The sequence below is a fragment of the Pomacea canaliculata genome, linkage group LG5, assembly GCF_003073045.1.
Source record: "Pomacea canaliculata isolate SZHN2017 linkage group LG5, ASM307304v1, whole genome shotgun sequence".
NCBI lineage: Eukaryota > Metazoa > Mollusca > Gastropoda > Architaenioglossa > Ampullariidae > Pomacea > Pomacea canaliculata.
In genome coordinates this window covers 21,711,842-21,737,407 of record NC_037594.1, presented here as the reverse complement: position 1 = coordinate 21,737,407, position 25,566 = coordinate 21,711,842, and the positions used below count along the sequence as shown (strand labels likewise).

General features: G+C 43.5%; 1 protein-coding gene and 1 long non-coding RNA gene across 6 annotated transcripts in view; one reads left to right on the top strand and one right to left on the bottom strand.

Moving 5' to 3' along the window:
- Positions 1–25,566, bottom strand: part of LOC112563782 (mucin-5AC-like) — an 82,199-nt gene that overhangs the window by 13,855 nt on the left and 42,778 nt on the right. For all 3 annotated transcript variants that reach the window (XM_025238109.1, XM_025238108.1, XM_025238110.1), the window contains exons 3-9: positions 8,308–8,404; positions 5,799–5,854; positions 5,324–5,371; positions 3,677–3,776; positions 2,729–2,777; positions 2,266–2,367; positions 126–206 (exon numbers count right to left, since the gene is read on the bottom strand). In XM_025238109.1, the coding sequence (XP_025093894.1) occupies positions 126–206; positions 2,266–2,367; positions 2,729–2,777; positions 3,677–3,776; positions 5,324–5,371; positions 5,799–5,854; positions 8,308–8,404 (533 nt within the window). The remainder of the gene's footprint in view (positions 1–125; positions 207–2,265; positions 2,368–2,728; positions 2,778–3,676; positions 3,777–5,323; positions 5,372–5,798; positions 5,855–8,307; positions 8,405–25,566) is intronic.
- LOC112563783 overlaps positions 1–25,566 on the top strand; it is a 77,310-nt gene that overhangs the window by 49,523 nt on the left and 2,221 nt on the right. The window contains exon 5 of one of the 3 annotated variants that reach the window (XR_003099123.1): positions 9,447–12,048. The exons of 1 other annotated variant lie outside the window; for it this stretch is intronic. This is a non-coding gene — a long non-coding RNA (uncharacterized LOC112563783). Of the gene's footprint in view, positions 1–2,226; positions 2,321–9,446; positions 12,049–25,566 lie in introns of those variants that run through there. One more of the 3 variants, XR_003099124.1, reaches the window with a different exon arrangement.

Here is a 25,566-nt window from a genome sequence, read left to right as displayed (position 1 = left end):
GCACATTAATTTAATATACATGTATACTACTCATTCTTAAAACAGGCAAAAAAGGCAAAGCTGACAGACGGGCAGAAAAAGGAGCTAGGGTATTTAGACCAGCCCCCCCCCCCCCAGTCACTTACCCGTCTCCAGGAGTAAATGTATGCGACATCCATAAGAGAGTACTCGTCATCCAAAGGTTCATCAGAGTAGAAAAGATCGATCTGTTTCACAAGACAGAAGAGAGGTTTTCAGCGCTTGTTAGACACCATTTCTTATCTTTTAAGTGGTCTAGTCAGTTTCCCTTCCTCCCTCCCTTCCGCCCTCTACTCCTGTTCCTGGTGCATAGAAAACTTAAGGCCACCATAGAATCTCGTTCTCCATCATGCTTACAGTCGGTTCAGTGCGTCAACGTTGTGCGAAATTTGACCAATCAACCTCTGAATTTGAAGGACGTGGGGAGGGGAGACAGAAGAAGACGGGCACCCTTCTCGTGTAGTCGCCATGGACGGTCCGTTTTGACACGTCCATTTCTCTTCTACCAAACGGCTCGTCCGGAGAGCATTAAATCCTTTCAAGTGTAATCCGCTGCTCTTCACAAGAATACAAAGTGCCAACCTTTCGGATGGAAGGGGAGGTAGTAGAGAGAAGACAAATACTCAGAAAGCTATCAAACTGGATAATTGTGAGGATGATTCATTTTTCTTCAAAAATCGGACGAAGCGACGGGGATAGAGATGGAGCGATACGACGAAGGCACAGACACTAACGGCAAGATTTCTATTGACTTACCCACACAACCTGCTGCATCCAACACGGGTTTAAAAGCTCTCCAGAGGGGCCCATAAAGACGGCAAATCGGGGCCATATGCAAGAGCTCGCTGCCTGCAGTTTGTTTCGTCACCAGGTCCCCGACATTTCGACCTTTAAACTGCGGGCTTATTGTGACAGCAGTGGGCACGCGCAAGGGGGAGGTGGACCTTAATCAAATCTGACGGCAAACAGACTACTCTTCCAAAATGAAACCAGGCGGTGTGCGCAAACTGATTAGACATGAGGTCTTGCTTGTCGAGTAGCTTTGCTTGGGTCGCAGTATTGATCACTTCCCGTGTCTCGCAGCATTACAATTCCCCCTTCCCTCCCCATTCCCCACTGTCGTGCGTACAAGAGAGAGGGATTATGTTAAAGAAATCGCCTTTGTAGACTAGAGCCTTGTCCTTACACAGCCTTGTATAGTTTAATGCTATACAGAGTTAAACGTGATATTGTAGATGAGAAGCTTGTCCCAACAGTGTCACACGTGACGCGATCCTGTTTGCCGTTATTGAAGTGCTTCGATAATATTCTGGAGAAAACAGCAGGGGAAGGGAGGCGCGCGAGACACGACTGGACACGCGTGCCAGCCTTTCAAACGTCCGTCACGCTAAGGTGTGCTAGTGAGTGGCCACATTCCGAAAGATTAGTGTTGCTCATAGCAGCCCACAACACACAGTATGCTAACAGTTCTTTTCCTAGTAAGATCACCCGAGCATGTTAAAGCCGAGCTTGCCTCGGCATCGTCTACCATAATCTCCAAAACAAAAGCGTTGAGGCCGTTGACTGTGTCAGGCGTAGCGTGTCAGGGCGTAGCGTGACGTAGCAAGGAAAACAACCATTCACTCGCAGGAACTCACAAGTGTTCTTCGCCAAACATTACTAAACGTTAAGACGTTTTAGCAGTGACACATACACGCCTCACATTTGACCTCGCCTAGTCAGGTCTTGAACACTTCGTCCTTCTATGTCATCAAGAAATAACACGCGTTTGTCAAGATTAAACTTCTTGATTTTCCTTATTTCTTAACAATGAAAAACCGAAACGAAATTTAATGTCCTTCTACACTGAATATTAAAATGAAATCTTCATCCAACTGTTAAAGGTTCTGATGGCAAATGTTATTTTATAATTTATTTACATTTCGACCATTCTCCTACGAGGGTTGGTCCGGTGGCGCAACGGTTAGCGCCTAATACAGTGAAGGTTGGCTGCCCTGAGTTCAGCTCTCGTCTCGGGCACACTATTCTTTATCTGCCTTGCCTTGATATAGCCTTAGTTGCTGGCTTGGCGTAAAATACCAATTCCCCTCTCTCCCACCTTGGAGGGGGTCAAAGGTTCTAAAATCTAATATACCTAATTTGAAAAATATCAAGAGCCCAAATTAATTTGTTATCATTCAAATTTGTTACGCTGTTATGATGTTTTAGGAGTTCTGTCAACGTTTGGGAGGAGATGTGACCGCTCACCGTGTAACATTCTGGAAGAGAATATTTCAGACGAACAAACTTCTTCAGGTGCCCGACTCGCAGACTGGCTGGACACAGTAAAAATCTCTTGTCTCGGTGTTCCTGAAGAAATTAAAAAAAACAAACAAACGACCTCAGTATGCTTAATCTGTATTTACAAAACACAAATTAACTTGAAAAAAAAAAACCCTATCCTATACACGTGTTCGCTTAGCGTTGAAATAGAGAGTATTGCACTGCTTGTACCAATTTATTCTGTTTTTTCCAATTCCCAATGGCTAAAAAACGGAAGTTTGTGAACGAGGGAATTAAAATTAGACAGTAGAATTCGCCTAATGACACAGACTTGACCACCACCACCACCCACCACCACCAAAAAAAAAAAAAAAAAAAAATCAATTTGCGTCAATGCTCCTCTTTAATCATAACACACGCACAGGCAAACAAATGATGAAGAACTCACCGAAGACACATCAACAGCGGTGTTCTTTGGTTCTTGAATAGGTCGCCCACTGAAATCGATACGGAGATTACAGTGATCATTAATTTTACGTTTACATTTGAGGAAAATATTTTTCATAGATCTTCGCAGATAAGGAAGCTTGGTAATGAAGACTCTGAATATAGTCAAGAAGAAATACTGGTGTCTCCTTTCCATTCTATCAGGAAAGGCAATTTAATTTCCTCCCCCACCCTTTGAACGACACAATTGTGAATGTTTCATCAGTAGACTTCCAGCAACAACTGCACAACTCGCCAGATGCGTCGTGATTATGATATTCGACATTTTTCTTGCGATATGGCATAAAGCTACCTCTGTGCCGTCTACTGAAAACCCTCCACGCGCCCTTCCAGCTCAAATGATTTCACTCAGCAGCGGGCTTTATTCAATTGGCTAAATTTCTTTTTGAGTCAGATATCTCCGGTTACTCACTTGATGAGGCTCATTTGTTTAATGAAAAGAGGAGAGTGCACAGGTGTTCAGTAGCTGAGAACAGGTGGAGGTACAGAAGGTAGGGGTTGGAGCTGCTAAGGCTAGAAATCGAGGACACGATACGGTTCGGTACGAAGGCAGGCAGAAAATAATGGGGGAAAAACACGAATGAGGTGATGGATAGGATATTGATTAGCACAGCGAGACTATTCTGCACTTAAACGTCTTGTAGCTCTCTTTCCTAGACTGGATTAGGTCATCTGGAAGTGAAGTCAGCACGAGGGCTGTCTCTTTCCCTTTTAGTGCTTCGCGCGAGCCAACATACTTCCGTCAATTTTTTTATTTAATGCAAGTGTATCATCCAGTATTATCTTTACATATCAATAAATCAAGCGCTCATGCTGTACTGGAAAGGCCCACATTATCTCCTAACGCACATCATGGGGCAATGGCCTCATGTTTATCACAGACACTTACTTGGGCGAGAACTCCAAGGTGACGCTGAACTTCTCGTCTTCGGAGAAAATAATTCTTTCTGGCGCCGTGTGAACTTGTTCTGCAAAGCCGTCCTTACCCCCTGCCAAAGATAAATATATACAACTATCTCTTCGTACGTTCGATTTTGTACAGCAACAGTGTAGCACTGCTATACATTATTTCTACCTGAGTTGCAAAAGGTGGACTGAATGAACAATCGTATTCAGTCGGTCAGTCAGGTAGTCATTCGTCCCTTGACTGGAACCGGTCGTTGGGAGTGTGTAGGTAGACATGGCAGCTGACAAGGCCCGCGACTAAAGCTTGTCTTGGGGATAGTGAGCAGTTCATGCACATAACGACCAATAAATACACTGAAGGCAGAATTCATATCTTTGTATCTGGAAGCTGATTCATATTTGCTTTTCCTTTCTTTCTTGAAAGCTTACTATTGGTCACATAAATTTGGGATGTCGTTCGCGACCCAGGGTTCTTTCTTCTTCCTTGGACGCCATAGAACTTTCTGGGCTGTTGACAATAGTATCTTTGATGTTTCCATCGACATCACTGTCTACCGTGTTCAGTGCGGCGAATTTATCTCCAACTTTGGCCTAGAAAACTTCCGCAACGTTTGGGTCTTGCAGCTTCTTCAAATCAAAGTGAGTTCTGGGGATGTCTGAGCGGCGCTTCAATTGATGATGGGTCTGAGCACTTCCCTATGTACGAGGAAACCTCTGGCGTCCTCTCCACCGTATCAAAGTTCATAGCCTTCGTCAGTTGCTGTCTCCCCAAATCCAGGTCACATGACTTCCGACAGTCCTACAATACGTCACCTGTACTACACTAGCTCCTAGTGAAGCAACTGTGAAGCGTGCAACGTACCAATGGCTATTCCTTCTCTGAACTTTATAACTGTTTTGAGTCTAGGAGCACATCTTTCGTGGTTCCCACCCTATAGCCTGCCAGAAGAGTGCACGGTTGTTGTTGATCAGGGACTCGACCGACCCGGTATGATACTTTTCGGAAAGTATCAATAGTCCTGTCTCTGAGCCACAGTGAACCACAACCGATGGGTCGGCCTGTTCACGAAATCGTTGGCACGGGTCCTGGCCGGTACTTTCTTTGTGGAAAGTCTTTACCCACTGATGCCGTGATTTTGCATAGGGGTTCGTTCTCTTAGACGCCATCTTTCTAAAGATTGCAAACAAGGCAGTGGGACCATTTTTCGCTTGGCTAGGATGGGAAATGATGACACATTCGCTAGGGAACGTCTGTGTCCACCGCTCCCCGATACCAAAAGAAGACACTAGTACGAGCGCGAAAGAGAGCAAGTGAGTGAGCGAACTATTATATATCCCACAGAAATAAAGATTTTAAAATAGTATTTCTGACAGAACATGGATAACAGCATTCATTAAGCATTATTGAAACAGTAAAGCAGTATTTATAAAACAATATTTATATAGACCCACCCTTCAGCATATAATACCCAGACACCCACATATCCTTTAACGTGTGGCCGACTACATTTTTTACAAGTGCTTTCAAGACAGTAGTCCACTCAAATGAAATTAAAGATCGCGGAAAGGAAACCTCTAACTTTAACCCTCTTGTATTAGGGTCCTTTTGGTAGCGTTGAGACAAACTCACCTGGAGGAGGATGTTTTTCATAGTAATCTCGCCTTCTTTGCATTTCATCTGAAAAAAAAAATCAACGAAGATGATAGAATTTATAAAGTAACATGCAAATGGTCTTTGTAAAAAAAAAAAAATGCTAGAACGGATAATTTATAATGCTCAAAAATGTGCCATCAGCCAAGCAGAAAACTAAATAAAAAGAGCGACACAGACAATTACAAAAACTAGATAAAGTAAAAAGTGAAAAAAAACCGATGATATCAAAAGTGATCTCATACCTGTACTTTTTCCTACATAAAGTAAGGCAAAAAAAAAAAAAAAAAAAAAATCGAAACATATACTAATAAGGAAAATACAATAATACAAAAAACATATTTGCTTACAATTATCTGACATGACAATTGCTTTGTAAACTAGACTTCAATAGGTTTTTTTCTGCATACTACATAATACTAAATTCATTTTCAAAGTTAATAAATTTACTTACTTCTGAAAAGTCCTGGAACGACTTTGTAAACAGCATTTTGAAGCGTATGGTCGAGTCTAAAAGTGAATAAAAATAAAAAACACGTAAAAACACTTGATTCAACATAGCTCTGTAACTATGCAGAACTATTTAAAATAAAACAATTATACGAAACCCTGAATTATAGGGCTGCTTTTGTCTAGAGAAGATAATAAGGCCGTCCAAGGAAGAAAAGAGACAGATTTTTGTTACTCCTTGACCGACAGAAGAAAAAATTAATAATAAAAAAATCGCTTGTTTCGTAATGGTCGTAGGGGGAGTGCGTTTTCTCACACTATCGATATCGCGAAAGTCAAAGAAAGTTAATGGTTGAACGAAATGCAGCATTAGTGAAAGAAATGTAAAGGTCATTGTATCTCACTGTGGTCTTTGGTCTCTCAATTTATTCTGTCGACTGCCATTTTCATGATATAGTGCCAATAATGGATGAAATAAATTTCGTTAGGAGGACGTCGAATGAGTTTGCACAAACAATTGTCGTCGGTAACAACGGGATCAAGCAGTTCTTCAAGTGAAAATCCGTTTTCCAAGAAGCCGACATACTAAATATCTAAGAGAGATGGAGATTTCATTATTTCGGTCGTTTTATCGAAACTACCCGCCAATTGTGACCCCGTATGTCATACCTTGACAGGAAGCCTACAGTTTAACCCCTCTGTAAGCAGCAGATGCTCAAAACATCTTGTATCTCGATCACTGTTAAGTTTTGGGGCATCACGCATGACACATTTTCTAAACAGGTTTTGGGAGAACTAATCTGCGTTACAGCAGATCTCCGCCTCGTCTCTTCTGAGTTGACGCACTACTGACCACCTCGAGGTTACCAATGTTCACGAGCGTCGCGCGCGCGGGAAAGAAGGCAAGTCTTCAATCAGCCAACCATGTCAAGACTTTGCTCAGCACAAGGCGGCAAGGCGGAAGGCCCAAACAGACGACCTTTCAAACCTGACATGTCACGGAATTAGCGGTCAGCAAGGAGAAAGGGAGGGAGGACAGAAATCAATATGGTAAACTGATTACTGGGTGCAAATGCCGCTTACGCCAAGCCTCGCCCGCAAGGGTGGCAAAAAGTTACACGTATAAGCCCAGCGGCACGAGATTTCGTCAGCGGAAGCAGCTAGTAAATGGTTGCTTCATACCAACAGCTAGCTTGCTAAAACGTTAGCTCAGTCAAGATCCGACTCTGTATTGGTAGGGCAGACCCACAACATGGGGAAAGGTAATGTTATATCGATTGCCCTGTAGCCTCTTCCTCGTCCTCCGTACAACCCTGGCTCCAGGCAGAAATGAAAAATACTGGGGATCGACGCAAGAGGCATGAAACACACAGTAATTAATACCCAGAGTTTATTGCTTGCAGCCAAATATCGCGACAGCACCTCCGAACAAAATTCTTTCGCGAAAAGCTTGCTTGGGGGTCAGCAGCTAGCTGTGGGACGGCTAAAGCAAGAGAATTAAGGCAAGCTTGCGAACAAACGAAAAGAACGCCAGGGAGGCAGCGAAGACAAGAGAAAGGTAACCAGGTAAAGCAGGAAGGGTAAACCTGATGAGACAGAATGACGGGAACAACAAGCAGACCGCAAAGAACGAAGGGCAGGTGACACGCGAAAAGGATAGTGAAGGATATATTCGAGGTAGGAGTTGTGGAGAGGAAGCTGAAGGACAGGATACGGTACACGTCAACGGGGATAGTAGAAGGAAGCGCTCCAGATGCCCCGCAGCGGACAGCCTCATTTATCTACCCCGGACACTCGAGAGGACTAGTCGCATACGTGACGTAGGTGACCATGACTAGCGACTAGATAACATCTGTTTCTTATTTGTTCCACACCGGCAACACGGTTTATCTATCGAGGAATGCCACCGTCAGCTGTAAGAACAAGTGACAGAAACCATTCAAATTTATACAATTGAGTTGCTGGCGGATTAGCTGTTGTGCTCCTCGCCAGTCGCGTCGGCACATCGTACTCGGTTGGGTACCCTGGGTAGACCTTATCCGACTTGTGTTGATAACGAGACGGCGCAGCACTTGAGTCCAGGTAACAAGTAAATGTTTCTTTTATCTGTACTTTATCAGTAACAAGGGTCATAGACAGAGGCGACTATACACCATATGTCGCGCTGAGTGGTCGCCCGGTCCACCTTGTATCATTATGAGTTTCTCTTGTCGTGGGAAGATCGCAAGTTGGACGACATCTTCTAACAGTTTTCATGTACACTTAATATCTCTAGAAATAATCATAATAAGGATAGCTTCGACATAACAACTATGGCTCTGGAAACTGGAATGCTTTATGCTGTTTAAAAAGCTACAAAGCGTGAAATGGAGAGAAAAACAAAAACAGAGAGGAAAAGAGGGTGGGAAGGGACAGAACGAGAGAAAATATACATATCTGTATGAGATAAACTGAGCGATGTAGTTTAGCTAAGAAGCCGCACATTAAATGAATACTACACTAATAATACATACCGTATGTTCTGCCAAGGCCGCTTTTTGTGAATAAGCACTTCGCAGATGGGGCAGTAGTTGCTGGTCTCAAGGTATCGCACGATGCATGTCTTGCAGACTGAAAAAGACGCCCATAGTACATAGTAGCTCATAGTCAGAGAAATCTGTTCCATCGCTAACACAGAGATTTTGTAACAGGTAATTATAAGAGAAAACACTCTGCGAAACAGATGAATTTATTTACCATTGTGTTTAAGCATTCTGCGGCATTCCTCCCTACGACAAAATTACACTATTTGTGTAGTTTTTAAGTAGCAAGCTGATCTAGTATAAAAATACCGAAACTCAATGTGCGTGAACGTTCTTCTGCTGCTTCACGAAGACTGCAGAATTGTTTGTTTCAAGAGAAGGCCTCTCCGGCCTCCATCTGTGCATTACTACTACTGAAGCCCCCACTAACTGCCACGGGATTTCCCACTACCCGCCACCAATGTTGAGGCTGTCAGCAGGAGAGATGTGTAAATATGTCTATTATCTGACAAACACTATAGAAAGTATCGTCTACGAGACTCGTTGCTGTCATGATAGCTCCTCCCCTTCCACACACGCACGCACGCCATAACACATGCACTTTGAGGAAGGTTCAAAAACGATTACACGCCCCGACTGTCTGGGAAGTCTGTTAATGTTTCTGACTGCGGAAATAATTTCTCATCTCACAACGCTCCGTCTCCACGCTTCATCAGCCTGTCTTGTTTAATGTGACCGGCCCCTGTCATTACTCGAAATTGTCAACTTCCGGTTTCTGGAAGTGTCCTTGAGCTACTGTCACCTTTCCCAAGGATGCAACAGCGAGTCTGTGCGGCTGTCTGCACTACGCTCTTGCGTCCAACAATGCACTCTATAATATCTAAAGACAGTGGTCCGAAAAAACTTAGAAGTAATTCAGCTTTAAGAGTGCGATGTAAACTTTTTTAAAAAAAAATCCTTCATTTTTACTTGAGCATCTCAAAATTCATGTCGAAGATAAAGTAATAGAATATAATACTGGTGACTTTTTCTTGATATCATCTGTCCTTCACACTCTCAACCTTAGGTAACTGTCCATTAGCTGTCACATTGTTTGCGATCCCTTACTCAGTACCTTTGTCTTCACGCAGAAAGAAAACCGGAAACTACCACAACCGCCATGCTTCATCCTCGAAACTGCACAGGGACTTTCATGCACGAAAAAAAAAAAAAAGTTAAAGCTACTGAATCCTATCCTAGACGCTGAAAATGAATGGCTGGAATCTACACTCTATATCTGTGGGCCCAAGTCAACCTGTGGTTCGCGTGAGTGGCACTAACGTGTGAATGAAGCACTGACGCCCTAGCCACACCTAGTTTCCGGCAGGTTGATAAGACTGACTTTCTCCAGTGCTACCCCGTGCGCTGCTCGGCGGAAACAGATAAGAAACGTGTTGAAAAACCATCAACCATCGTGTGGATGTTTTGTGTGAGCCTGCACGCGTGGATCATAGCCTGGGCGTGCACTGACATATCCACAGCAGACAGTTCCTGACGATACAGCAGCAGGAAAATATTGTTCTTCTGTCGCTCTTCTGTGTCGATATATTTCTAATATTTGTGTCTTGCCTGCGCCTCACTGTTGTTCTCATTGACTACTTCTCCTTGTCCTCTAGTGGTTATGCAGCAGAAATGAGCTATAAGGGAATGTACAGACAGAAAAAAGAGAATTGTGATCTCTGTGTGTGTGAGGAACGAAAGCAAGTGAAAATCTTTCTGTATGATTAGTGAATATAGGACATGAACGCCGTTTAGAGGATGAGATGCTATAGTATCTTGTACCTTGGAAAATCACTGAATGTTCATTGTCTGAACGACCACTAGACTAGGTGCTACTTTCTCTTTAACAAACTTACTACTAATCTGTGCACCCTTAAAATATGTCCGAAATCTTCTCTTAATAACAACAACTTCCACAAGTAACATTACGAAGGGAAATGGCCGACATAATCGGTGCACAGTGGGTTGCCGTCCCTTGCCTTCTTCAAGTGAAGATTTACTGCCTGCTTAGTGAGAAGGGAGCTGCCGTCAGTCAGCCCCGCTAACAACTCTAATTACCGCTTCATGACTACCTGCCTAATTCATTCGCTGACCGTTGCAAGGGACGTGAACAGTCGTGCTCATTCGTCTAGGCAATAACATCGAAGGGTTATACTCTCTGCTCCTTGCATACTACTTCAATACAGTTTGTGCGACCAGTCTGAAATTTGTCGCATAGTAAAGGTTTTCTTAAGCTCTGAAAAATATATTCTAATCGAATTATGTGATCCTATTTGGCAAATGATTATCTATCCTAACGGACATCAAACTCTGAACTGACAAATTTTCGCTTGAACGAGTTGGCTACGGTTGGCTTAGGAGATAAGCGCAATAACAGGCAAACCTTAAAACCAGCTCTTACGGGTATTCTAAGCAATCATATCAACAACGACAGCACACTAAAAATCGACGGACAACAGGTAGTCTCAACTTTAGGTAGACCGTCTGTATGATGATCTAATCCAGACAGAGGGACTTAACAGGAGCCGACACTGGCACCGCTGTAATATCGTAATGGCCACTATCTAACCCACAAAGTGCACCTGTTCCCACCCCTCACCCCTAATTCCCGAATGTGCAACAATCTGTTTTAAACAACACTGTAGATGTTACTATACCACGCCTACTTTACACTGTCACAGCAAGTAAGCATACGGGCAATTCTGGGCCGTGTTTTGGGCTTTCATAAAGCGACATGTGTATTCAGATCTCACCCGATGATCTCACCACCACGAGGCACCGCCATGAAGAGCATCCAGAAGACAAGGGTGTGCTTCTTGGAAGATCTGAGAACTACATACACAACACATCGTAAACCGTGCCTTTAATCAGATTTATTTTCGGTCAAGAGTTGTGCAGCTCGAGACGGGAATGCTGAATGCTTCAACTGAACACACTTCGCACGAGAAGCGTGCAGTGCCAAGAGCAGAAACCGTAGTATTCTTAAGCCAATTTGGCAACACAACCATTCCGTTGGCCCGGCTCCATTACTCTCACCCACTTCACTGTCGCCAGCAAAATGGATTCTTCATGAAACTCCCCTCCTTCCCCCAGCCTCTAATTCTGCCTCCTCCTTTCGCCAGACACGCGCACACTTTCCTTCACTAAAACTAGAGCACTGCAAGGCCAAGGCACTGGCATACTTCTTCATCGATTTCACAATGTCGCGGGTCATTTGACGTCTACTGAAGCGAGATACAACCAATACCACCATTCTAAACCTCATCCATCAGACTGAATATTCCGGTTACCTCTAGTGAGCCTGGAAGCTCTATAAGAAATATCCAACCGACTCGACGGAACCAACTACAGGGCTTTGTTTCCCTGGCAAAAGTGTCACCCTTTATCTCGAAGCAGCACAGATACGTGAAAGCTCCAGGGCAACAAGGGCAGCATTACGGTCCCCAACTCGTGATTCCCAAGCACTACACCTGTTGGGCAAGTTACTAAACAGTCATCTTCGCCAGTGATGACAAGGAGACTCTAAGCTAGGCCAGTATTAAACCAGTAATCAAAATAGACATTCCATGACATGTTAAGACTGAAAAGACGCATGCCTGGTAATTTAATTTCCTATCCTCTCCTTCGACTAAAAATTACCCATCTAGGCATTCAACAGCTATTTTCATCATCAGCTATTTATAACTGAAAACATTGGCACATGGCTCAATTTAAGTTCTAAGTTGTGACAGAAAAATGGTTTAAGCGACACACGTTCCATCTTGTGAGCTACAAATATGCGGCAGGTTTGTAAAGACCGAATATGCGCTCAAAGACACACAACAGCTGCAAGTTAAGGCTATCTATAGAGTGGCTATTTGACCAAATTCAGTGCTAGATCTTGCATGCAAATAAAAATCAGTTAGTTGACAGTTTGTGTCATTGTCTGTTGAGTGCGAAAGGCTTTAAAAAGAAAGTTAACCCCAGAACACTGATTGTTTTTCCCATGCACAGGCTGGAAGCATAAAAACGCCAGGCCAACCGCCGGTCGCATTGTGGCGTATTTCACGGCCTGATACAAACTAGCTCTGACTGTCGTTACCTGGGCCATCTTACCTGTTACGAGCCCCTATTGTATTCTGGTCACGTTACCGTTCTGTCCAAATCTGAAGGCCTCGGTGAAGACATAAGGGACATGAATGAAACAGACCATGTTTGCTTAGATACAGGGGTTACATTGACGAAGGAGAACTGTGACATTAAATCGGAGACAAATCACCTGAAATCTATTTTCTCTTTTTACGACTTCCCCCATGTGTCTGTGAGAGAGAGAAAGAGGGAGGGGAGCAGAGATTAATTAACTGCTGTCTACTCGTAAGACTGTAATTACAGAACAAGTCTCTGCGCCCATCAAGGCGGCCATCAGCATCGGCATCGTTGTACTAAGATATTTTCTTAAAAATATCACATCCGACAAAACGCATGAACGTTGGTATCTGGGTGTCTAAGTTTTATCAGTTTTTAAAGAGGGGTTAAAAGTGTACAGATTGTGAACTTTGTCGCGATTTGATATCATCTCAATTTTCTTACCTTTCCTCCAATATTTCTCATGGCCTAAGAGTTACTCAGTTTCAATACTCTTTGTGTTCTCACAAAATTGAAGTAAGTCAAAGTGCTGGAGATTTTCCCTATTTAATCTTTATGACAAAATAAAAACTTTGTGAGAAAAGACTGTTCGACTCGGCAACAGTAAAGGAAGCAGTTTACCAGCCAAATAAGCACGGTGCATGACTTCGAACCTCGTAAACTACTTCATAAAATGAGAACTGTTCACTTGGGTCAGACATCTAAGGCTCCTTTACTTTGAAGATATCAGAAGAACGTTAGCTTTAAGATACCTAAAGATCCCACTCCCGTCTCTCTATAAATGCATGCGTGGGTGCGTGCGCTTGTGCGTGCAAACGCGTTCAATACAATCGCTGTTCTTTCTCCGGCAAGCACTTTGCAGAACAGACATTACTCAGATGCTGTACGCTGCTGCAGGCCACCGCTTCCTGTCGGTTCGACAGATTGCGGAAACATAAACTGTATATAAAAAAAAAGCCTAAGAACACTATTGCACCATCTCCTAACTTGGATCAGATGAAAGTTTCTGTTGACCTGCGAAAGGCCCAAAAAAAAAAATGAGGCAAACAGAATCAACAAATAAACGATTCTTGACAGTTTCATCTGTCTCGCGTGTTCTTATGGAAGATTTAAAGGTTCTTGCTCGTGACGAGTTTGCTTTTATATCAGGACCAAAGATAGGTAGGAGGAGGAAGTAGCTGATGGAAACTTAGAAGGCGAGCTATATGACAGCTTAATGTGGCGGAGGTATGGGCGGTGGTAGCCATACCTAGTGGTGGGGATAAATCAATCCTAGTCATACTTAAGAAGCAAGCTAGAATACTTGGCACTGTAAAGCTACAGCCCTGATGGCTGGATCGAAGTGCCTCGAGTCTGTGAATGAGCACGAGTGCGCAGACAGGGAGCACAGCCACAAAATAAGCGACTTCCTGACGTGTACGTCTGGACAAGGACCAAACACAATTGCTGCCCGTGAAATAAAGGTGCCTGCAACGGCTCATCTTTTAACGGGAATTACCCTCCCTTCACTTCTTTTTCATTCTTTTTGCGTGCCAAAAGTACTTAAACCTGCTGCTGACAGAATGAGCCGGGTTTGCCGGAGCCATTTCGAGTCTCAAAATGCTACCTTTGAGATCTCGTCATTCAGACCACCCATGATCCTCAGGTGGGGTAGGAGTAGAGGTAATGAGGGCAGGCGCAAGTTTTTGCTTAGAATATGCTCACATTAAAAGTGCGATAGCGCGCGCAAAAAAAAAAAATTACTATAGTCTTTTCTTTTGTGCCCAGAAGGACGGAATCTATATGAGGAAACGTCTGCACGCACGTTCATGCAAAGAAAAACGGTTTCTCGAGCCTTCTCGACTTAAGAAAACAAACTTCTATCCTCACGTATGTGTCACCAAGGCTACCATTTCACGTTATGGGTTACATCTAGACCGCTGGGCATCTGGTGCCTCGTTCTCCCTTGTCAGGTGATGTTTGCTGTTCTTTGAGTGCACGTAACAGTCGAGGGCATGCGTCGTGCAAGGTTCACTATCTCCTGATGCCGTTGAGGTAAAATGTCGACACGCGTTCTCCCCAGTGCCAGGGTGTCTCTGATCTCACTGCTCTTCCACACCGTTCACATGGCATGTTTCCGACACACCCATCCTTGTTCCTAGCCGAGCGGTTCGGTGGCGCAACGGTTAGCGCCTGTCACCAATACAGTGAGGGTTGGCTGCCCTGAGTTCATTTCTCATCTCGGGCACGCTGTTCTTTCTCTGCACGTGGCATCTGTTTACAGGGCTGGCTGCCTTGCCGTAATATAGCCTCAGTTGCTGGCACGGCGTAAAACACCAATCCTCCCCCCCCCTTGTTCCTAGCCCATGCAGTTCCAGTCCTTCCATGTGAGCTGTCATGTGTTCCTAGACTATGGAACTTACCCTAGCAATCCAGTGACAGTAGGTTCAATGACCGTGCAGTAACTTGCCCTGAACTGGCTTGATGTCTAAAACGTCTAAAAGTCTAACTCTTGCAGAAATACGAAAATAATGTCTTCACTGCAATGTCCTTGTATCACGTCACTGTGCTCTGCACGCCTCCCACTCCAATGTCACGTGCGCCACTCACTCCAGTGTCACGTGCGCGCCACTCATTCCAAAGTCACGCGCACCGTCACGCTAACCCCTATGTCAGTTAATCACATGACCGTTGTTTCTTCCTCTTTATCAACTACCACCTTTCAAGCCGAGCAGAAGGCGGGACACTTACGACGGTTAATACAATATTCTACTCCTGTAGTACATGACACACTGATCTTAGCCAAAATGCAAAATTGACAGACACGAACGGACAGGCTAGCACAGACATAAACACATTTAAGCGCAGGCATATTCAATGAAAGAGGGGTGAGGGGAATCGGTGTTTTACACCGAGCCAGCAACTAAAGCTATTTCACGGCAAGGCAGTAAGCCCTGCAAACAGATAGCACGTGCAGAGAAAGAACAGCATGCCCAACAGGAGAACTGAACCCAGACTGCCAACCTTCACTGTAGTGGTGACAGGTGCCAACCGTTGCGCCACCAGACCGCCCTACTCAATGAAAGAGCAATGAATAAAATTTACATCAAGGCAAATTTAAGAAGTTCTGAAGGCGGAATAAATGTGTCCTCATTACCTTAGGGACCCACCGCCAATTTACATCATTCGCTCGATGACTTACTTCAAACGACCATTTACGGGAAAGGAAAGGAAGAGACTGCGAATAAAGTATACACACCAAAGGAGATATCTATTTTTACATCAACAATGAAGGCAATTATTCCTGGCGTTGGCCACAGATTAAATTTAACCGTCAAGCGCTTCTCCCCACCCCCACCACTCACCTAAAAGCTTCGCCAAACTATGTGTCCGGTTTAAGATATTCAGTCAAATTCTCGTTTACTTCATTTGACGATCTTTTAAAACTGAGCTTTTTGTGATCAAAATGGCTGCACAGATGCTTCCATTACGTTAAAAAAAAGTTTCTAAAAAGGCAAAACTGTAAAACGTGCAATATATCCGCCATAAGGGTTTGAACAGTGCACCTTTGTACAAAGTGGAATAAAAATTGACGAGTTATTATATCACAGCAGTGGGGAAGGGGATAAATAAGTAGCACAGTCAAATATGGGGCTGGTTTCTGCGACATTCAGCTTTGTATTTGAATAATATACAAAGACGAAAAACCAGCTGAAATATTCTTAATTACAAATTTTCTGCTCATCTTTAGGCTCTCGCGTCTCACTAAAAGCCTGTCAGAGACCCACATCGGAGGAAGTAAACCCAAAAAATGTAAAGGATGTTAAAAAGGGGAGGGGGCGAGGGGCGGTGAGGGAAGGGCGTGCACACCATACAGCGGCATGAAGGAGTAACGACAGCCACTACCTCTCATCCCCACGGGTCGATCTGGCACTCCGCTGCAAAGTCCTCCTCGCCTATTTCTACACTTTCCACCTGGCCGAGCGCTACCTACCTGTTCACGCGCCCGTGTCGTGGTGGGCCTGGAAACATTTGGCGCCTCCCTCCCACAGCAAGCCGCGCAGTTAATCACTCACGGTGTGCTGTGCTGCAAAAAGCCCGCCAGGTCGAGAGCGGGAAGGGAGTGGGGTGTGGGTGGGTTGGCGAGACAGGATGTGAAAATGAAGCGAAAGAAGGGAAAGCCTGTGGAGGGGAATGAGAAGGAGGAGGAGGGTAGAGAGAGAAGAGGACGGAGAGAGCTGAAGCAGGCCTGCTGCGCCATTCAAGCCGAGTACTGTACAACACACAGGCTGCCGCCTGCAAGTATTGCTACAACACGCGCGCACTCGATGTCCTCCACTGCCTTGCAGCTCGTGTCTGAGCGCCGGGTGTTCAGAGGCAAAAAGGGCGGCGTGTCTATCGCATGTTTCTGCAATTTAAAAACTCTTCAATTATCTGCTTGCAGTGTTGTGCGAACAAAGTAACATTTTGAACATTTTGAGATCGCCGCGGGTTCACTTGCTTGTCTCGACTTCATGACACACCAACGATGACGATGACGATGACACCAAACGCTCACATCCATTCAAGTAGGACGTGTAGAACAGTTTACACAAAGTTCGTGACAGGATCTGCATTTTCACAACTACTTCTTCAAGCACACTGCAGGGTTTATTCCTCGAACGTAACAAAATATCACCAAAAGGTATTCAATATGGAGGTGACAGAGGTGGGTGTTCTCCAGAATGGCAAACCGGCTCCGGTTAATGATGAATATTTCGAGAATCTGGTTCGAAATCGGTTTTCATAACAACTTACAGTTGAAATGTTCATTATGGTCGGAACTAAAAGTCGGACAGCTTCTGATGCAAGATCAAATCCGTTTTTCAAAACTCTAATTATCACTTCCGATTATTCCAACCCTTTAGAGAGCGTCATTTATCAGAAAAACACGAGAAATTGCCTCGGTACCGTTCGTCCTGTCGCTGTCGTGGCCATCATTATCATTAATGTTCAGGACTGGAGAGAAATTGCTACCAAAATAATATTACACAATCAAGTAATTAAGAACTTCAGTCGGACCTCGATAAGTCGAACTCAAAGGGACCCGAAAAAAATTCGACTTACGGAGTTTTCGAGTTAGGGAAAATAATAGGCGCAGGCATTTGGCCGGGAACTAACAGTTAATTCGATATAGGGAGGTTTTCGACTTAGGGAAGGTCGACTTATGGAGGTCCGACTGTATACTGATACATATTCTGATACCAACCTAAAAACGGGTTATAGAAGGTGAGGCCGGTCACCCGTGAAGTGCATGCATTTGCACCCATATTAGATGAAGGCTTTTGTATGTCGCTGTATTATCGAGAACTCGGGTCAGAGGTTGGAAAAACCACATCCCGCGCTGCTGCTTTCCTTGGCACGCGCCGAGTAATACATCAGCACGCTCAATTACCGCTGCCTCGCCCACATCACGTGACAGCTGGGGGAACCCGAGCGTGCAGTGCTCAAAAACAAAATACTTTTGCAGCTCTCAGCTGGGATTCAGCATTAGGCACGCTTGCCTGCTACATCTACAAAGCCCCAACTTAAATCCGTTTCTGCTGACGAGCAAGCAAAAGAAAGGAAAAAGAGAAAGAAAGAAAGAAAAGGACGACAAAATGAAAGATAAACATCGTAGCAAAAAAAAAAAAAAAAAAAAAAATCTTCTACAACCACACAGAAACGAACAATACAAAAGACAAAACTGATAGAAAGGTTAGATTGCAAACGAAGTATCCCCACGGCTAAACCATCCCTTGGAAAGGGGTGAGGGAGACGATAAAAAAATCGACACACATACAAGCGCGGGCACGCGCGCACACAGACACACGCAAAGTGCGAGAGAGAAGAATGAGAAGAGCTGCGAGCGTTTTACGCCAACTCTGCCGCTAAGGCTATAATATCACGGTGAGATATCCAGTCTTGTAAACAGGTGCTACATGCAAAACACTACATGCGCTGGGAGCGAAATTTTGACAGCAACAACCCACGATCCTTATTGCATTAGCGAGAGGCACACTTTACCATTGAGCAAATAGACCGCCCTCAGAGAGAGCAAACGGTCAACCAATGACTCACGATTTTTTTGTTTGATGTTTTTTTTTTGTTTGTTAAAAAGCACCAATCTAATACTAACTCTATGCATTGAAATTTTTACCAGGGGTTGAAAAACCCTAAAAGAACAGCTCTAGAGGCAGTGAGCTAACTAAGACAGCTGTGATGCAGACGAGAAAGTCATCACCCTAGGCGAGCGGCAGAGCGAGAACCAAGAGCTCGGTATAATTAGGTAATGGCCGATAGCGATCTACCCCAGACAAAATGCATTTCACGTGTACAGCTTGCACCTGAACGCGGACAGTTCCATGCCGTCTGTCAGATAATGCAAGCAACTTACTATACTTTGTCTGGGTCATCTGCTGACATCTTTATCAGATCAATAGCCGAGCAGCTAAAAGTCCTCCCCCCTACCACTCCAGTCCCCCCACTTCACCCGACCAACCTTTCCCACTCTACCTTCTTTGCCTCCTTGGTGACACCGAAGAGCGCCCAGGATTTACAATGAGTGCCTGAAAACGAAATAATTTTAAGCCAGTTGTAAACCTGTTGATAAACAAGCGCACTGGCAAATATTTTATGGCGCGTCGAAAAAAAAAGGGCTTCGTATTTCGCGTGACTTCACTTTAATCTAAACAACAAGCCGCCATCGCCTATTTCCTAAAGTGCAATTTTCTTTGGCTTGTCTTTTATTGATGATCCCTTCAACAGGCCCATTGTCTAAATTTTGGAAACATTAGGGCAAAACACCTTCACACTTGTAATCTAGCAGTCAATAACACACTTGAGTCTCTACCACCACCACCTTCCACTTCCTCCACAGATACGTACTCACACAATCGTTGATGAATGTTCGAACTAAGCTATAAAATGTCAAGGCACGGGGCACTGTTCGTGTTTTTATGAAGCGTTCTCTACCTAAGAAATGCGCGGCCACACTAGTACGACTTGGCCATGATGGCTGTCCTCGTGCTGCACACAGATAGGTTTATTGCGACACATTGTTGCCGTGTCAAAAGACGCCTTAACACTGCAGCCACAAGTTTTTGGTAATATCGCTCTACTAGCTCACTTTTTTTAAAAGCTAGCAATTTTCGTTGCTATTTTTCTTAGGTTTCTTTCTCCTCTTGCAGTTTCCAAAGAACATTTAAAACTTCGCGTCATCTGTTGGAAAGGCGCTTGGAAAGCTATTTACGGGCGGATTCGCAATATTAATGAAAAAGGTTTACAGTGAACATTATAACATCTCAATTTTGAAGTTAATTTTTAAATTTAAAATGAATTGTACACTCGGTTATATAATCTGGGCATCCAGTTAGCATGAAAAGAAATTTCTTGGATGTTTTTTGCCATAGTCCCGCTCTGACTTTTGTTTCTCATTTAAGAAAAGTCTACAGTTTCGGTCATAACAAACAAACAAGCCATCCCGTGGTACACTCTGTGATAAAGCTGTATAATGCTCAAGAAAGGGGTTTGGTTGGCGTGAACCCAAAGATTCTTCATAACAGTACCGGGGTTTGCAACAGCAATAAAGACGACCAACAATGAACACTGCAGGTAATCCCGATTCGATTGCGTCGCTCTGGACCGGAAGAAGTCGGACGCAGTTTATATTACAAAGCCTACAGCAAAGAACTTCTTTTTCACTAAATTTTCATTTAGGATATTTATTGATTGCACAAATTTGAAAATAATTATATTAGTATGAATGCCAAGGACACAAGAGGGTCTATAAAATCTCTTATCTTACCTTCTCATTTACTAAACACATCAACCGAAAGGTAAAAGCGTACAGGTAGGACTTTTTGTGGTTCATGACTTACTGAAATATTTTTAATTTCTTGGATTAATTTGGTGGATGTCAGTGTTATGCCAATTCTGTTGCGAGTACAGCTTTCAATGGAGTTAATGTATAATTAAGAGAAACAAATGCATCAATCGTCCAAAGATTCGGCGAGCTTCAAACTGTTAAGGGTTTATCAGGAAGGGTTGAACATTAGTGAAATAGTTTTCAGGAAGGTTTCTGATGAATACGATAGCATTTTCCTTGAAGAATCAAGACAATAAATATCCCTGCCAAACCTTTCAAGCATCCTCAAAGCACACCCTTGCGTTTTTTGCTGACATATTTTATACCAACTGTAGAAGCAACATCAAAGTAGATGGCTCATTACAGACTTGAAGAGAGTTGTTCAGCGTCAACGCAGAGCTAAATCTGCAATAAATTCTCCCCCATCCCGTCTACTTCTAGTAATAAGCTACAGATGGTCGAGGTCAAATGCTGCTCTCTAGTTCTCCTTTGACTAGTTTAGTAACCAGCAAACCTTAATAGGCGATCTAAGCGAGAAAGTCCAACTTACAGGGAACTGAACATTTGCGAAAATGCAAAACGAGAAAATAGCATTAGATAAATGTCGATGAAATGTGTAAGGGAGAAAAAAAAATGTACCCTCATTCAAATACATGGCTGCATTCCATACAAACCTGAATAAGATATGACTGTTAAAGAGCTTGCAGAAGAACTGGCTTACGAACATCAAAGACAGGACTGGTGGTCCTCTACAGAGTGGCGGGCCTGTCAGCTGCCGTGTCTACCCATATACCCCCTCAACCACAGGTGCTGATCATGGAACGACTGACTGATAATGACAAGCAAGAAGCAAGAACAAGGTGTAGCGAGAAACACCACAGTAAGTTGTTTGTCAGAAACCTAGTTTTTCCCTAGTATTAACTATGTGGAAACAGTTTGTGTCGCAATATAAGGGAGACCATCTTCATACAAGCCAGGTGATATTGACCTTTTCCTTCACGTACCTGCAATCCCTGCTAATTTCCGCTAATACAGGTTTCTGTCTATTCTTCTCACATGTGATGTTTGTACCAAGACTTTAGGTGATCAATAGCTTTCAGATCTTATTCAACTTCATTTGTATATAGAATATGTGTGCGCACAATCAGGCGTGTGCGTGTATTAATTACATGACTTAGCCAGTATGTGCAATGCAATTCATAATTCAATTTTGGTAATCCTCCGACATGAATCTATGCTGAATAAAACGACGAAACTAGAACTAGTACACAGGAACTACACACGAAGTAACCGAGCAGTGAACAAGAACAACACACATGGCATGTAAAGCAGTGCACAGGAACAACACATATGGTATACAGAGCAGTACACAAGAACAATACAATTGGTATACAGAGCAATGCATAGGAACAACACTTATGCTAAGTATTGCAACACACTAAAACTACATACAAGGTATGTAAAGCAGTGCAGAGACATAGAGAAGCACCCAAAGACGTCAATGCCCATCTTATCTATCATTTAAAACACCAAATGTAAAACAGCCATGCCACCAGCAGTTTTCACCATTGACAGAAGTAAGACAAAGCTACTTCCCCATGCCTTCTCTGTGAGAATATTATAAGTTGATCACTAATATGGTTCAGCTGATGCAGTAAGAATGTTATAAAACTAGTAATGACTTTGCACTTTATCATCAGTTTGATTCTACAAATGAAAGAAACCTTTTCCGATTAAATACAAAATCATAGGTTCTTGGAAGTAACTGCGTTTAACGTAAGGATAATAATCTACACACAACAATCTACATTTTCCCGGTGATAAGAACCTCAACCGCCGCTTTCCTGAGTTAAATTTTATGGCGGTAGCGTTCAGTGCCGTGCAAGGTGCGCAAGACCACGATCCATCTACTGATTATAACCTATACCAGCGGAGTCAAGATTTTAACACACGCCTGGAGAGAAAGAGTGCCAGCTAAACAGACGGAGAGAAAGCTAGACAAAGAAAGATAAAATTAGAAAACAGAACGAGAAGAGAGTGAGCTCCTCTTCCGTTATGATACTTTCTCGAGAAGTGATTGTAGCGACAATAAGGGGAAACAACAAGAGCAACATTCTTTCCCTAAACCTCTCAAACTCTCTCTCACACTCAAAAAAGGAAATTCACAGAGGTCCACTCACTTGCCTTAACTAAATAAAACCATTTGAAATGAGCCAGTAAACAAAAGTGCAACACACTCGATTTTCGTGTTAGTGCAAGGGCATTATGTTCACAATGGGGAAGTTCTTATACATCCTGAACCATTTGTTAAGCAGATATGGCGCAAGCCACATGATCCAAATTAACGGTGCAAACGAGTTGATAGAAGGCAACAGTTCTGAAGACAAGGAAGAACTGCTGGCGACCACAGAAAAGCTCTGGTTTTACCGACAGTCCTGTTAACAACGCTTTGGTAATATTCTTCAAAATATTATTATTATAGATTTTAAAGTTTTGAAAAAAGTATAGAAGGCAGAAAAGTTACACGGACACTAAATTGTAAAAAAATCTTCGGTATCCTCCACATATGGAGAATAATTCATGAGTTGACAGCATTGTGTCTATTTATCCGCCAACAACGCATTGCATGGCGAGGCCTGCATTATTGTATATCAACACTAACACACAAAGTAAACACGGCTTTAAAGGCTGACAGTAGTCACTGTATTTATCTTTGGACGAGCGCTGTTTGGAACCAGACGGCAACACCAGCGTGTCATCGGTGTGGATATATACTGCTCACCAAAGTGGCGCTGCAGGATCTTTAACGGGGTACACAAGCGCAAAAGAATGACAAACGTAAACGCATCCTGGGCTCGGGCTGTAAAATACCAGGCTTCTCTTATCAACAGATCTTCGCCAGGAAGCTGTAAATGGCGCCGAGAAAGGGTTAACATACTGGCTGGGACTGCTGCCATCAATAACTGCAGAACTTTTACACTGCCACCCACTACCGACAACAGAAAAAAAAAACGATGGTGCAAGTTCGAAAATATGCTAACCTTTAAAAACAAAACAACAGAAAAAGAAAAAGGAGTGGCTTGTGCTCTAATATACTAAAACTGGCATAATTCCCTTAGCTGAAAAATAGGCATGTCAGGCTAGACAATGTTCTCTTTTTTATGCATAAATTAAAAAGAAAAAGAACTGATGCAATCAAGGAGTAAAGTGGTTTGTTTAAATAATGTATGTTTCAGGTCCACAGTAGCTTAACAACAATCCGTATTCTCGCACCATTCCATTGTCTAATTTTGTGAAATTTGTTTTTAGTCGCACCATACACAAATGTTTGTTTCCTGTGGCCGCTGATCAAAAATTCCCCATAAACCAATATAGTAATCCCGCTTGTCACAAACAGCTCTGTCAGACAAACTAAAATTTAGTCATTCATCTTGACCTATTCTCAATTCAGCTTGATTGGTAGCTGAAGAACGGTTACGCTAGTCCGCAGGTAGTGGTTGTCCTGGAAAATAGCTGGACAGACGCAACATCTGACAAGGTTCGCCCCTCAGGCCTGTCTGGAACGACAGTGAGCAGGTCCTGCAAGAGCGACCAGTCCATTTCTTTAGTCCACCTCGGAGTCGACCACCATAAGTACCAAGAAGGATGGTCTTAGAGTAGAGTCTGTAGACTATCATACCAGGTCACAAGGACGAATCAGATCAGGTGGTACCTCTTAACTGATGCGAGAAGGAATTACTCACTTTGACCTAGTCGCGGGTTGGGGAACGTTCGGCCAGCGAAATCCTTTGATCCTGCGAGCCAAAGCAACCGCAGCTTTCAGTAAATCTATCACCTTTTTTTTATAGCAGCATAACTTTATATTAAGTGAATCATATTAATAAAGTAAATTTTGAGACAAGTAAGGAGCGTCTATTAGGGGACAGACAGGACACATACGGGTTCAGTACATGACGGAACAGACACGTATGCTTCTTGTCGGTTGCCCACGGCCTATATGGAACAATTTTTGAGAAACTATGCATTCATGTGATTTGACCACAAGCCAAGTGTAAGTCATCCAATAAAAGCAACCCACGCATTCAAGAAGGCTCTTTAGAACATCCACCAGCTTTAGTAAAACACATGGGAGGCACAATGTCTAAGCAGCGAGAACACTTCCAGAAAATTCTCAGCCCAATAAAACCATCAGTGTATCACCCACGAGTTTCACTTTTATTTTTAAAGTCTACTTACAGTTAGTAGACTTACTATCAGAGTACACAGAAGAGAAAATCGAAACTGCACTAACCGTAAGAGGTGGACTAGTTACAAGTAGGCAAGTCCTCAGCAAATAGTTTACAGGGAGATGTTGTAGGCTCGGCTGTGGATGTCAGACCTATACAGACACTAGTACTATCTCCGTATTGTCGGTGCACAAAAGAGAGAGGGAAGACCACTCAGACAGACCACTAACGGCCACTTTGCACACAGGCCGGGATGCCGGAGTGATTCTGCACTGACCTTGCCGCACGTGTTTGTGCCACGCCGTCTGTGGCTACGTGAGAAGTGATAGGCCGTGTTTACACTGGATGCCACTCTCAAATCCCCTCGTGCTCCCACACGCACTTCGCTAAACAGGTGACTTGTCACGCAAAAGCATCCGCCAGCAGCCTCACAACGTCACTATGTCAGCAATGACTACAGGAGTACAACCTGTCCCACAACACAACAATGTGTATGTGCGCGCGAGCATCTTTCAGGTGTGACCTCATTCCTGTCTTATCTATGCATCTGATTGAGACCTTCTGTTAATGAATGCTGCTTTATACCGTGGCGAAATTAAAACGGATGCGAAAAAAAAATGTTTTCAGTTGTCATGTGGAAGTGGAACTAAACTGTCGCTTTTCTGTGATCTGGGCTTTGGAAGGTGTTTGTAATCAGGGCCTCTCATTCCAGGGTGTCAGAGCCTCTCTTCCACCCCACTTTGCTGCAAAACGGGCACGCGAGTTCAATCTCAAAACAAGTAGTGCAAGAAAACAAGAACAGAGTCCCTGAGTCCATTCGCCACAGATGCGACTGTATATATACTGCATATACAGTTAAGCTTGACCTCATGAGATCACTTTTCCGTAAGAGGCTGCAGACGGCTTTCGCGTGCCATGGTCAAGGAATCGCCAGTTCCAAATTTACCAATGCGGGGGGTAGCAGAAATGTGAGAAGACCAAAGGAACAGAATGAAA